Source organism: Trametes versicolor (assembly GCF_000271585.1).
Source record: "Trametes versicolor FP-101664 SS1 unplaced genomic scaffold TRAVEscaffold_2, whole genome shotgun sequence".
NCBI classification, from domain to species: domain Eukaryota; kingdom Fungi; phylum Basidiomycota; class Agaricomycetes; order Polyporales; family Polyporaceae; genus Trametes; species Trametes versicolor.
This window is the reverse complement of record NW_007360322.1, coordinates 30883-45972: the sequence shown is the minus strand read 5'-3', so window position 1 is coordinate 45972 and position 15090 is coordinate 30883. Positions and strand designations below refer to the sequence as shown.

The 15090-nt window shown below is 62.8% G+C and overlaps 1 protein-coding gene across 1 annotated transcript; it reads right to left on the bottom strand.

The window, feature by feature from the left end:
• Positions 1-8360: 8360 nt before the first annotated feature.
• Positions 8361-8968, bottom strand: TRAVEDRAFT_42782 (uncharacterized protein; the record flags this gene model as incomplete). The annotated part of the gene is made up of 4 exons (XM_008035497.1): positions 8361-8536; positions 8597-8617; positions 8675-8689; positions 8752-8968. 4 exons carry the CDS (start codon positions 8966-8968, stop codon positions 8361-8363), a joined length of 429 nt encoding a protein of 142 aa, XP_008033688.1.
• Between the last annotated feature and the right edge of the window lie 6122 nt (positions 8969-15090).

Here is a 15090-nt window from a genome sequence, read left to right as displayed (position 1 = left end):
CGGATCACTCACCGCAGCATTCTTTGTAGTTCTTTGTCACTTCTCCGGCCCATGGAGATGTATGACTACGGTTAGGGCGGCAATGAACCTGAGTAAAGCACTCCTGTGAGTCTGCTGTACCGAGTTCTGCAGAACATCGAGCCTACTCAAAAGATGCTGCAGCTGGTCGGAGAAATAAGGTAAGAATTAAATTATTAAAAGCATAATTTAACTCACTGTAAGGTGGAAGGGGGACTCGCAAAGCACAGGGACTTCTCCGGGGATATTGGGAGCTTCTTCGGGGGTGGCCGCACAGAGAAGGAGGGCGTGGGGGTGCCAGCAGAACGCACGGAGGCCAGCCACAGCCGCCCGAGGCCACGCTAGGACAGCCACGTGGGTTCGGGCCGGTGTTCGAGGCCGAGAACACCGAGGAAGCCGAGCCTGCGCCAACAGGCTGGCACGGCAGTGCCGGCACCTCTTCCTCCTCTTCCTCCTCCTGCCAGGTCATGCTGCCTGCGCTGCGCCTATGCCGCTGTCCCCTAGCACGCGAGAGGATGCTCCCGCCTTGCTCTGGCCTCGCCGAGTGAGAGTAGGAGCTTCTCGGACGTGCCAGGTTAAGGCCGGCCTGGCCGGCCATCCCATCCTCCCATTCTACTACCAACACACACCCCCGATGCCCCATACCGCCCTCAACTTAAGCAGAGGGTAGTAGCTGGTCTCGCGGCACAGCTAGCTACGACAACCGCAAACACGTGGCCGCGGGTTGGGAGAATGGCACATGTGTTTATCTACAGGTGAGCACGCATCTGTATTCCGTTTGCGGACTTGTTACTCACCTTTCCAGCTATCAGCGGTGTGAATGCGCGGCCAGCGCGCGAGCATCACAAAATGGCGCAACCGTGGGGACATGCCAGCATACCGCCGCTGCTGTGGCCCTCCCGCACGACCTCTCGCGCGGCAGAACAGGGCACTCACCCGGAATCGCAGCCACGTCCACGCAGTCCCACGAATACGGTACGTCCTTTTAACTCCTCGTGTGTGCAATTCCGGCGTCTTACGACTCTTACAGCGCGCTCAGCAGATGTTTTGGTGCCTACAGCTAGATCTTGGGCTCCCGCCGCCCTCCCTTTCGATTCCGCCACAATGTGGCGCTGCAGCCACGCGACGCACAACATATCAACACCCGATGACTCTGGAGACCGCGTATGCGCGATTTCAGGTCTCCAGCCGTCCTCCTCGCAGCCCGCGGCCGTCCTCTGCTGCGACAGCCAGTGCTGGAGCCCTGGAGTCTTCCAATCGCGATTTCGCGCTTTCGCGCGTTCGCAGCCGCGAAGCTACCCGACGCAGGCTCTACCGACATCCTACGACACCTTCAAAGTGCTCCGTGCGATCTCGCCGCCCTCCGCTCCCTGCGACGTCCTCGGAAGAGGGTTTTGCACCCGAAGCCTCTTGCCACCACCCTCCCGCTTGATTCCACCCCAAATCGGTTTCGCAGCTACGCGACGCGCGTTGTATCGACACCCGGCGACCACCCAGCGACTCTGGAGACTGCGTACGCGCAATCTCGACCCCCAGCCGGCCTGCTCGCGGCGCGAGGCAATACTCCGCTCCCCAGGCTCCTGGCACCGTCGTTGTCGATTCCGCCACATCGCAGCACCGCGGCCACGTCGAGACGCCTCTACTGAACTCCCACGACGCTCAGCGGGCTCCGCGCGCGATTCCAACGTCCCCTGGCGCGTCCTCAGCGCTCTGTGTTGGTCTGGGGCTGCCAGCCAGCTCTCGGGCTCCCGACACCATCCACGCCCACACCTGAACGACCTGGAAGCAACGCGTTCGCGTGCAGCCGACCCCTGGCACTCCCTGTACACGATCCCAGCGTGCCCCAACGTCCTGAGAGCACACGAGCCTCGGACCTTGTGTCCTGGAGTGTCCCCGGATGGCCCCGCCCGCGATCCCACCACTTTGCGGCTGCCCAGCTGTGCCAAGACGGACTGTACGGCGCAGAACGATGCTGCAGTACGAGCACGCGCGCGTTCGCCGTGCCTGGATGCCTACGAGGGGTGCGGCCAGGAGGACTCTGCACCCATGGGGAGTCCCTTAGGCTCTGAACGATTCCCGCGCGATTTCGCGATGACGCGCGCGGCGCAGGGGCGCACACGGTGCCCTGGACACAGTACGATACAGTGCGCATTGCTTTACGCGGTTTCGGCGTCCTGAGAGCGTGCGGGAGGAGTGTGAGCGTGGGCTCCCCGGGGACATGTTCCCCCTCTGTAGGTCGCAGTTTTGGACGCCCCGGCCTGGCGGTTCTACCCTGTACAGTACGACTACGTTAGCACAGAATACGATGGGAGCTGGCCGTCCCAAGTCGTAGTCGACGGTGTGGCGGCGGCGTGGGCGCAGGCAGGGTTAGGGTTGCGCAATTGCTGCGATCGCGCGCTCGCTTAGATCCTGCTCTCTACCGCCTCGATGTCCTCCCTGCGACCTCTCTGCTTGCTGGTCTCCCTCGACAGTCTGCGGCTGCCTCTGCCTGTCTCTGCCGCGTTCCTGGACTGCGATCGAGGTGAGTCCGCGTTCCTGCAAGTCCGCGCACGCGCTCTGACCGCCGCGCACTCCAGGCTCACGCTGCATCCGTGCGTGGATGCTCTAGCTCGAACTGTCCGCCTTATTTGCCACCAACCGCCCTCCTGCGCGTCCTAGACGGCCTCGGAACCTCTCATCGAGCCTCTGTGCTCGTGTTCCCTCTCGCCGCGTCCTCAGCTCGCTTGCTCGTCGACTCTGGCCGCCCTCGCCCTCCTCTCTCCGGTCCCTGACGCTCTTGACGACTGGAACACCACTTGGCGACATACAGCGCCACATATCGACGACAAACTACGCCCTGGACCTCCATCCAGTCCCCGCTGGCCTGCAGCCGCCCTGGGACCTCTACACATCCCTCTCGCTCGCCCTGGACTCTCCCCATGCGCCCGGCACTCTCAGAAGCTACAACACTCGTTCTATGCGACTTCCTGGGCACCCTGGACGCACATATCCTGCTCTGGACGTCCAATTAGGGAGCACAAGTCCGACGCCTCCCTCGCCGGAATAGGCGCCCGCCGCTCCCTCTCTTGAGCAGCTCGCCAGCGGGTACGTTCAGCCCCTTTCTGTTAATAAAGCATTGGATTCTGACCTCTCTCATAGCGAGACTACGCCGTTTTCAGCTGGAGATCTCATGCACATCACGCAGGACTCGACTCCAAGCCTGCGACGCGCCACGAGCGGGAAGAACACGGCGAGTACTAGCCTTGTACGCAATGTCACGGGATAGACTGAGTGTCCTCACGTCTACAGGATCCCGAAAGAACGAAATCGATCCGCGCAGCCGTTCGCAGACCCACATCCGGGGCTCGCCACCGTCCCCACCCCCGACTCGTGATCTGCGCCGCTGGTGTGGACAACTGCTACACTCGATGACGACACAGCCAGCATACAGCTCGTCGGGCATACAGCCTACGTACAGACTCGGTGAGCACTCTGTCGCTCTCGAGGGCTGTGTGCTGACCGTTGTGACCTGCAGGCTCTCCTCCCCGCGCCGACGACTGCGAACGCCCGCCACGCGCACAGACATACATGCAAGACTGTCCTGCATGCTCCCCATGACATTGCACCCGCCCCAACGCCGTTGCCGGTCGCTTCTTTGCGATATTGACCCAGGTACGCTCCCAGCTTATCTCCTCTCCTTGTGCACTCACGCCAGTTTCGTTCAGGGGCAACATATTCCATTGCTGCGATTCCCTACGACCAATACAAGACCATCTACAAGCCCTACCAGCTGCGACGTCCCCCGCGCGGACGTTCGCACGCTGCGACGCCTTATGGGCGCCTATCTGACGACCTACCGCGCGGACCCACTCGCTGGCTTCCATCCACATGCACCGGTGCAATTCGCTCGCAGGCTCTGTCATGGGTATGCGGGAGAGATTACACGCAAGTCGTCCCACTTACCGGCCCTCTCGCTGCCTGGGGACTCTGCACAGCCCTGATCGCCTCCCATCGGCCCCGGTCCTCGCAGGACTGCACCAACATCCTGTATATACGTGAGTCAGCGAGCACATTGGCACATATAGAAGACCTGATGTACCAGATACAAGACAACCGCCTCGTGAGACATGTGTACGCGCTCGCTGGATACCGAATGACACACCCCTCGACTGCTATGGTACCCGTCCCGTACATATACCCACGATACGACCCGCCTGCCATCCTCCCACTCCCCCGCTGTGCGCTGTCGCACCCGCTCACTCCTTCGCCCCCACGCGGCCTCCGTTCTTCGAGTGGCGGGCACCTATCCACAGGCGCGGCGGGAGGCTTCCCCTTGCACGAAACCGGCGCGGACTGACGGTTCTGGAATAACGAGGTGAGTTTTTCCCTTTTCGAACTTCGGTACGAGCCGGCTAACGACACGGTACGCTCGCGCCAGAAGTCTCGAGCACACAGGACGTCTCCCCGGCGCTGAACCGCACGCCCGCGCCCCTTTCCGCCGTCTCGCGCGTTCGTCGACCGCGCCCCGCGCAGACGAGCACGGCGAGCACCCTAGCGGACACGCAGCGAGCGCCGTCAATCTCCCACGCCCGCGCCACTCGCTCCCTGCGCCACAGACCGCCCAGGCGCGCCGAAGACGCGGTACGTACTCGGTGTGCCCTCTCTCGCAGATCCTGACTGACTCCGAGCAGACACAGCGCATATTCGGCGTCAGAGGGCGCGAACACGTCGGCTGGCAGACTTGCACGGGTAGGTTGAGGGCGACGGAGGGCACAGAGGACGAGGGAGAGCAGCCGGCAGACCCAGAGCGAGAACACACGAGCACGGCAGACGTCGACGGTCGCAGTCGCCAGCAGAGTCGCGGCGGGCGAGAAGGACTTGGCAGTTTCGGGTCGTGTCGGTATATGCGCCCACTACCGGCATCTCCCAGACTCTGCGCCGAAGGCGATCGCGCGCGTCTGGGGGTCTCTGCGCGTTCGCATTCGCGCGGGACCGTTCGGGGCAGACGTCGAGGGGTAGTCGATGTTGCGGAGGAGCTCCCGAGGCGGGACTTGGGGCATACTGGAGAGTGCAGATTTGGCAGTGGTAAGTTATCTATCCGTTCGCGCACCTGCAGCCAACTTACGACATGTTCACAGCACGGTCACTACGCGAGCTTCAAGCCTCGCGGAGGGACATCCTTGAAGTAAAGCACCGGAAGCATTCTCGACGCACTCCGCATCAGTCCGGAATGCTGTAAGTGAGGATGAAATCTATCTGGACATCGGTACGGGCCGGATAACGCTGCGGTACGCTTGCGCAGGCACTCTCGAGCACACGGGACGTCTCGCCGGCGCGGAACCGCACACCCGCCCATCGTTGCGCCAACTCGCACTCGTCGACCTGACTCGACCGCGCCGCGCGAAGACTCGAACACGGCGAGCCCCCCCGGGGACGCGCAGCGAGCACCACAACGTCCCGCATCGGCGCAACCCATTTACGACGCCACAGACGCCCCACGCGCGCCGAAGACACGGTACGTACCGGCCGCGCCCTCTCCCGCAGATTCCGGCTGACTTTGAGCAGACACCGCGCATTCGCCGTGTGAGGGCGCGAAAACGTCCCCAGAACGAGGTCGCATAGGCGGCGCGCAACGACGGCCGCGTGGAAGCAGACTGGCAGCGCGTCGGGCCTTTGCAGATTCGAGAGGTGCCAGATCAGGCGCCCGAGTGCGTCCGAGTGCGCGAACCTGTCATGTCCACCCACCCCCTCGCGATTTTCGCGCTTGTTCGCACCTCCTTCGCCGCTACGCGCGTTCTACAACATGACGCGACCCATGCCCGGGGACGCAGCCGGATCAACTTTGCGCTCACGAGCGAGGACGCATGCGGTCGCGTCCAGACTGCACGTACAAGAGCTGCAGCTCCGTCCGGGGTGTAGCAGCGCGTCATTTTGACATCCACACGTCCCCGGACGCTGCACGAAGCTCCCGGACGCCTACTTCGACGCTGAACAGCGACCTCTCGCTGGTGCAGCGATATCTGGACCCTCTCACGCTTACTGTACGGCCTCGCGCTCCGCACGTTCACGATTACGGCGCGTCTCGGCTCCTGCGCCCGGCCCGGCGGTGGACACAGACATTTCCCGGGCCCCCGAGTCTTTCCTTCTCGACGACGCGATGACGCGGCCGCGCAGCCGTCTCTCTCTTATTCTATGAGTACTAGGCGACTTCTCCGGCACGACACGCACAATCCCGGAACGACACAACGTTCTCGACGCCTTGCAGCCTGCTCTGGGCGACTCACCCACCTGCTTCTCTCAATTCCACGACGCTGCCACTGCACCGCCGCGGATCAACGATCTTACGCGTGTCATGCGACACTCAAGCCACTGCCTGTGCGGTTCCGAAGCCCTGGGACGTCTGCCGCCCGCCCAGGACTGTCCCCGGGTCCGATGGCCCTCTCCGGGGCCCTCAACACTCTCCTCCTCAATTCTGCGCCAAAGCGACAGTTATGTGCCGTCCTGCCGGTCCCACGCGTACAGTACAAAACCGGAGATCCCACGCCCGTCTTCGCGAAGCCCTGGGACCTCTGCGACGCCCGCAAACGTCGAAGTTCGCTCCCACGGCCTGGTCCCGAGCTTCTGACACTCTCCCCCTCGGGTTCGCGACGATGCGGCCGCGCAGCCGCGTCCACACGCCATCCGCGGCGCGGGACAAGTCCCAGGTGCGCAGGCGCGTGTTTTCGGCGTTGTACGGCGCCTACAACGTCCTCAAGCCTCGGACTCGGCTCCCAAGGGCTTCCGATGCCCTCTCTCTCGATTTCGCAAGGACGCGTCGATGCGGACGTGTCTAGACTGCCCGACCGGTACTGCACAACACAGAAGGCTATACACGCGCGATTTTGGCAGCCTAGGACGACTACGACGCCCGCGAGCTCCGGAGTTTTGGCTCCCATAGCTAGCTCTGGACCCCTGAGTCTCCCAATCGCGATTGCGCAACGACGGCGCCACGCCGCCGCGTCCAAGCGGTCTCTACATAAGGGGCAGACTCTACGCTCTCCGCGTGCACAGTGTCGCGGCGATACGACCACTGCGACGCCCTGGAGGGCAGGAATTAGTGCTCTCAGCCAGTCCCCGAGCCCCTGCCTCTCCCGATCGCGATTTTGCGCCTCTGCAGCGACACAGCGAGTGTCCAATGGCCCCACCAGTACAGTACGACGCTCCAGACCCTGCGTACACGATTCTGGCGTTCCGGCGCGCCTGCGAGCGGCCTGAGGATGCACTCAACTCCCATGGCTGGTCCCGGGTCCCCTGCCACCAATTTTCGTGTTTCCGCCCGTTCGCAGCCGCGCCACCGCGTGCAAACTGGTGACGCGGCAGGACACGATCCTACACTCTGCCCACGCGCGATTTCAGCGCGCGACACGCTGCTTTGAGTCCGCAAGCTCGGACTGAGTGCTCACGGCCAGTTTGGGTGCCCTGACTCTCCCGGCTGTGATTCCGCGCGTTCACAGCCACTCACCGGTGCTTTGACGCGTGTCGTAGCTAGAGAACACTCCAGACGTCCACCACGCACGATATCAGCTCGCGATGTGCACGTTCAAGTCCGGGAGCGCAGTGTTTGCGCCTACAGCCAGTCTTTGGGCACCCGAGTCTCCCCCGCTCAATTCTGCGATTCACCGACGGATCTGGCCGATTCCGGCGCTTCGACGCGTACGGCAAGATTCCGCGCCATGCTCGTGCGCGATTTCGGCGCCCTACGACGACTTCGAGGCCCGGGAGGACAGAACTTGACGCTCGCTCGATTTCGCGACGGCGCGACGATGCGACCGCGTCTTGACGCACTCGACGGATGTGAGCGATGCCAGGCTACGTCCTCGCGCGGTTTCGACGCGCCAGGACGCCTGGGATGCGCACAAGGGGAGTTGTCCGCTGGACTTGGCTCCCCTGGGCTCTCCCCCGGCCTCCGCGCCGCACGATTGACACGATGACGCGGAGCGGACATGGCACCCCCAATACGATACGACCCAACACGTGTTGAATCGTGCGATTCGGATGAGTCTGGAGCTCCCGGGAGGTGTCCGAGTGGGGGAGCGCCCTGTGCATGTTCCCTTTCTGTATCCCTTAGTCTTCCTCGCCCCACCGCAGGACGTGTACCCTGTACAGTACAAGTACGATACTATGCAATACGACACAATTTGCACGCCGAAAGCGCGATTTGCGAGCTCCAAGTCTGGTGCTCCTGATGCCCTCCTATTCCAGTCCACGGCCTACTCCCCTATAGGTACAGCCCCACCCACGACACACGCGCTCGTCCCCTGCAAAGGGGATATATTTCTGTCTACTGCACATCCAGAGGTCAATCTTTGTCTGCATCACCCACTTCACACCCCCAAGCGGTCGGTGTCGAGCGGGTCTGTGCTGGGGACGGAGGCACGGTCGTCACCCATGAGGAGCGAGATGCCGTGTTTGTCACTCAGCCGGACGCCGTCAATCCACTCGCCCGTCGTGATCTTCTTGGTGGATAGCTCGGGGAAGATGCGTGGAATGTAGACGCGGTCTGCGAGGCGGGGTTCAGAGACATGAGGAGCAGATAGCGAGTGTAGAGGATGCGACGTACCTTTATTTATGTAGGACGTTCCTGCAGAGCGGGGATCTGGTCTGCCTTCTCGGGCGTAAAGTTAAGCTTGTAATCTACCGCGGTCGTCAAGCGCTGCGTGGGGAAGAGGTCGCGTGAGAGCTGAACGCACAATGGGAGCGCAGTAGGCTACTCACCGTCCACAGTGTCCGCAGGTTTCACCCGATGGCCGACGCGTTGACCGCGCGGTCGAGGCCGTATGCGAGACCTGCGCAGACAACAATGAAGGCCGCACGGCCAGAATAGCGGCTGGTGCGTGATGCTGGGCGGGTCCCGGACGTGGTGGAGTAGCTCGATGCGCGGGCAGGATACGCGAGGCGGGGTAGGCGCGTCGCAGAAGTGAGCCGCCGCCATGGAGAGCGGACGAGAGGAGACAGCATGAACCAGGACGCTCGACGTTCAGCAGCAGTGACAGCTCATGGCGGATAGAGGCGGTCGAGGGCGCGAGAGACGATGAGCGGGAGGTCGAGGTCGTGGTCGTCGAGTGCGGGGAAGAAGGCGCCCAGTGACGACTTGGCCAGCACCTCGGCGGTTAGGGTTCCGTCTTGGCCGGGATTGCTCTCGGTTAGATCGTGCTCTGCTCTCTGCTCTGCTCTCTCGCGTCTGTCCTGCTCCTCTGCGCCGCTTGTCTGCTCGCGTCCGAGTGGCTTACTCTTGCATTCACTCACTCGCTACTGCTCGCTCTGTGGCGCGTCCCTCGGTTGCCCGTGCACTGGGACGCGATCTGGCCGCTCTGAGCTCCCCTGCGACCGCTCTCCCGCCCAATTCTCGCTCTCTTTCGCGTCCTGGACCCCTCCACTGCTGCTAGAACACTCGGGAGACCCACAACGACTGCTCTGGACGCGAAAGCTCGCGGGTTTCGCCTCGGGCGCATGCACATCGCCTAGCTCGGCCTCGGAGTCGTCCTGCAGGCTCCAGTACGTCTCCTGCTTGCTCCTCCCTCACCCTCCTGCCGGCCTCCAACCCCGCCAAACGCCGCAATTTGCGCGAATCGATGCTTATATCCATTACGAGATGAGACACGAGCTTATACACGCTATTGGAAGCACTCACCTGCTCTGGACACCCACCACACCCCAGCCGGCCTGAATCTCCGCGGACCGGCCGCCGTTCTTCAAGATTTGCACTAGCGAGCTGGATAACGGTAAGCTGTCAAGTTTATCGACGAATGCCAATGAGCTGACACACCCGGTACCAGCTGTCCGGGATGAGGGAGCGGTGCGAGCGCCCGCGAACCCGCTGGGCCGCCAACACTGCAGAGACAGTGTTTTACTGCACCTGTCTATCAAGTACGGCTACGATACGACTCCGCCGCCCTCCTGCTCTCTCCCAGCCCGTAACCACGCTCGTACGCGCCGTCAACATTTGCCGCGGCCTCGTCGACTGCGCAGCGCGAGCCTGACAACACGGTGAGTCCAGGGCCTTGTCCTATGCGAAACAAGTGGTACTCACCTCGTGTGGGTTCGTCCACATGTCCGCAGACATCTCCACCCAGTACACGACATGCTGGACACGCAACCCTGTCAGCAGCGGTCCAGCCGGCGCCCGGCTACCTGCGCCCGCGATCTCAGCTCCCCACGACCTCTCCAAAGGCAGGCATGGCCGCGTTGAAGGGCGAGATGGGCGCCTATGTGTGCGCCATCCCCTCCTCGACTTGTGCGGCCTCTTGACGGCCTCGCAATGCGCGTACAGCCTCTAGAACACATGTCTTTGCCTTCAAGTTAGTCTGGAGGGGGGGGGATGCGCCGTATCTGGGGCGATTCGAGCGTCTGGGCAGATGTGACGGGTGTTCGAGTATTGGGCCCCATCCGACACTCTCCCTCGCGATTTCGCGCTTTCGCGGAGTCGCAGCCACGTCCACGCGGTCCCACAAATATGGTATGACCTTTTACTCCGCGCGTGTGCAATTCCGGCATCTCACGACTCTTCCGACGCGCCCGGCAGATGTTTTGGTGCCTACAGGTAGATCATGGGCTCCCGCCGCCCTCCCTTTCGATTCCGCTATAAAACGGCGTCGCAGCTGCACGACACGCATCGTGTGGATACCCCACGGCTCTGGATACGGTGTACGCGCAATTTCAGGTCTCTAGCCGTCTTCCTTGCGGCCTGAGGCCGGATTCTGCTCCCACAGCCAGTGCAGGGGCCCTGGAGTGTTCCGACCGTGATTTCACGCGTTCGCGGCCGCAAAGCTACGTGACTCGGGCTCTACCGACATCCTACGACCCCTGGAAAGCACTCCACGCGATTTCGGCGCCCTACGACTCCTGTAACGTCCTCGGCAGAGGGTTTTGCACCCACAGCCTCGCCCTCTCTCTTGATTCCACCACAACACGGCTTCGCAGCAGTGCGACACGCACCGTATTGACACACGACGACTCTGCAGACTACGTACGCACGATCTAGACCCCCCTGCCGGCCTGCTCGCGGCGCGAGGCAATACTCGACTCCCCAGGCTCCCGACACCCTCGTTCTCGATTCTGCTACATCGCGGCAGCACGGCCACGTCGAGACGTCTCCACTGGACTCCCACGCTGCTTTGCGAGTTCCGCGCGCAGTTCCGCGACATACCACGGCGTGTCCTCAGCGCTCTCCGCTGGTCTGGGGCTGCCAGCCAGCTCTCGGGCTCCCGACACCGTCCATGTCCACACAGTGACCTGGAAGCGACGTATGCACACTCAACCGACCCCTGACACTCCCTGTACACGATCCCAGCGCGCCACGACATCCTGAGAGCGTGCGAGCCCCGGACCTTGCACCCCCAGATGCCCCCGCCCGTGATTCTGCGACTCTGCGGCTGCGCAGCCGCGTTGAGACGGACTCCACGACACGGAACGACGCTTGGGTATGAGTGTGCGCACTTTCGGCGTGCCAGGACGCCTACGAGGGGTGCGGCCAGGCAGACTCTGCACCCACGGGGAGTCCCTTGGGCTCTGCGATTTCCGCATGGTTTCACGACGACGCGCGCGGCGCAGGGATGCGCATGGTGCACTGGACATGGTACGACACGGCAAACATCGAATTGCACGATTCGGAGATGTTTTGAGTATTCGGGAGTTGTTCTCGTGGAGTGGCTTCCTCGGACTTGTTTCCCCTTTACAGCCTGTAGTTTTGCGCGGCCCGGCTTGATATGTTGCCCCTGTACACTACGAGTACACTACGATGGAATACGATGCGATTTGGACGGCGAAAGTGCGAGTTTCGACCGTTGTGCCAAGTCCTCCCCCTCCCCCTGCACCAAGTCCCCACCAGAGCCCCACCTCACATGCAGAATCCGTTAATCTCGTCGCGGCCGTCTGTACACGTGCACTCGCTAACCACCACGCACGGACCGGAACACACCGCTCACCCGCCGTTCGTGCACACACAAGTCCCTGCTATGCTCGAGAACAAGATATATTGTGTATATCTACCGCCCGACTGGCGATCCCAGCACCCACATTCAGTCGCAGGGCGCCGCGGCCCCGGACACAGAGTCACCTTCGAGCCGGGCGCGTAGGAGCTACGATAGAACAGCCTTGCACGGGCTTCGCGTGCGTTCGTGTTCGCAGGACACGCCCTGCGAGGGTTACCCCTCACCTGCTGGACGTGGACGTGCAGGGCGAGCACGCGCGACGGCAGGTACCCCCGGTCGATCTCAGACGCTGCCACCGAGTTACCTGGGTGGTCGTGGACGCAGACCTGCGCTATTGTATTCGCGGGCACGTGCACACGTACTCAAAGTGCGCGCTCGTGTTGTCGCGACAGGGTGCGAAGACGCGGAATGCGGCTTCGCGCGTGTGGACGTTGGTGTTGTCGGCCATGGCGAATACTTGCGACTGCAACATGTGCCACGGACGGCCGCGCTTCATGGAGTAGTTGGATAGATCAGTGACGGTGTCCACGGTTTTGTGGCGGACGATGGGCGCGGGCGAGTGGAGGAGCGAGTGGAGCAGGATGCGCTCGAGCGTCAGGATGGCGGGCGCGGAGCGCTGGTCGTAGAGCGCGAGACGGTTCGGCGAGGGTGGACGGAAGAGGAGACGGCGGAGGAGGACGAGAGAGAAGGAGCGCATCTGGGGGCGCAGTCGGACGTGTACGGGCAAGGAAATGCGTAGAACTCACGAGCTCGGTGTCAGCAGAGGTGGGGGACTGGGCAATCGCAAGCAGGTAGAGCTCCGGGGTCTGCTCGAGGCGGTCGTTGACCGCCTTCTCTGCACTGCGGAGGCAGACGCGTTCAGCAGAGGGAGAGGATCGATGCGGAGCGAAGGACTTACCTAGTGCGGATGGCATTATCGCCGAGGACGAGGTTGGAGAGAATCTAGGTGCCCTCCGCGGTGATCTCAGGCGGGACTAGGACGTCGCCCATCGCGAGCAGCTGCTGCAGAATGCGCGGGAGAGAGAAGAGAGTAGGAGAGAAAGGCAGGCACTGGGCGGGCGCAGGAGAGATTGCCCCACGTGGCTCGCATCGACCGGGCGTCTATCTCGATCGCGTCCTGCACTCGTCTGCCGTCTCCCTCTCTCGCTCTGCCTCGCTCTCTTGCTCGTTCTCTCTCGCATCTCTGTGCTCTTTGGCCAGTCTCGGTCTCGCCTCGCTCGCCCGCCCCACGCAAGTGCAGGCCAGCGCTCGTTCCTCGGCTGGAGGCCCGACCTCGATCTGCACGCCCTCGCTCCGCCTGCCGCTCTCCTGCGTGGTCTTGTCCCTCTTGGACGGCCATACGGACACCTCCTCTCCCGCTGCGCTCGCTGCTCACACCCGACGACGACCCTCCCCCGCATCCTCGACCCTGCCAGAAAGCTTGGCACCATACAGCACCCCTCTAGACGACCCCACCACGCCTAGGACGTCCCTACGGCTCTGGGACTTGCACAGCGCCCTCTCCTTCGCCCTGCTCGACGTCCTGGACGTCTGTAGCCCGCTTGGATGCCCTTCTGTGGAGCTCCAAGTGCGACGCCTCCCTCGCTCGAATAGGTTCCCGCCGCACCCTGTCTTGGGCAGCAGGCTGAACTTGCCAGCCGGTACGTCCGGGCCCTGTCTGTTAATGGAGCATTTGATCCGTACCTCTGTACTAGCAAGACGACGCCGTTCGGAGCCGCAAATCTCGTGCGCATAACGCAGCACTCGACTCCGCGCCCGCGACGCACCACGAGCAGGAAGAACACGGCCAGTACCGGCCTCGTATGCAACGTCCTGGGATCGACTGAGAGCACGGACGTCTGCAGGATCCCGCAAGAACAAAGGTGATCCGTGCAGCGGTTCGCAAACGCGCATCCGGGCTCACCACGGTCCCCACCGCCGACGCGCGATCGGCGCGGCTGACACGGACGGCTGCGACGCTCGATAGCACAGCCAGCACACCGCTCGTTGGGCATACAGCCTGCGTACAGACTCGGTGAGCATTCTGTCGCTCTCGAGGGTTGTGTGCTGACCGTTGTGACCTGCAGGCTCTTCTCGCGCCGACGACCGCAAACGACTACCACACGCACATACACGCATGCAAGACCGTCCTGCAAGCACCCCACGACGTCGCACTCACTCCAGGGCCGTTGGAGGCCGCTTCTTTGCGATACTGACCCAGGTATGCTCCTGGCTTACCTCCTCTCCTTGTGCACTCACTGATTCACGCTGGTTTCGTTCAAGGACATAATATTGCATTCCTGCGATACCCTACGACCGCTACAAGACTATCTACAAGCCGTACAAGCCACGACGTCCTCGCGCAGACGTCCGCGCACCGCGACGTCTTATGGGCGCCTATCTGACTACCTGCCTCGCGGACCCACTCGTCGGCCTCTGTCCACTCCGACCGGCGCGATTCGTTTGTTGATCACTCACAGGATCTGTTGTGGGTATGTGTGAGAGCGTACACGCAAATCGGCGCACTTACCGGCCCTGTAGCCGCCTCGCTATTCGGCACACCGCCAGCGACCGCCAATTGCCTCCCATCCTCGGTTGTCCCCACCAAACTGCGTGAAAATTGGTGAGTCAGCAAGTACATGGGCGCATTTAGACGATCTGACGTACCAGGGACCAGATACTCGAGTCGGGAGACGTTTATGTGCTTGCGACGCCGCGGCATGACGACTACCACGCCCCTCGACCACTACGGCACCCGATACGGTACGGCCCGGCGTCCTCCCGCCCACCCGCTGTGCACCGTCGCACCCACCCGCTCTGTCATGCCTCCGACACCTCGGTTCGACCGTCCAGCACGGACCTGCGAAGGAGGCGAGTCAGCCAGCTGTTTCCCCGCGGAATGAGCAGAGACTGACTGTGTTCAAGCTCGTGCATGCGGCGCGATGAGGCCGGCGAGCGGCGGCGGGCTGGGTGGGCGGAAACGTCAGCGGCGGGGTGTCCACAACGCGGACCTCTCTGGTACGTACCTTGCACGCCACCTCGTCTTCGGGTTGGGACTGACAGTTCTGCCGCTGTAGGAGCTCGTTAGTCATGTGCGGGGGCTCTATGCGCGGACTTACCGCAGTAGGGACCACGGCAGGGGCAA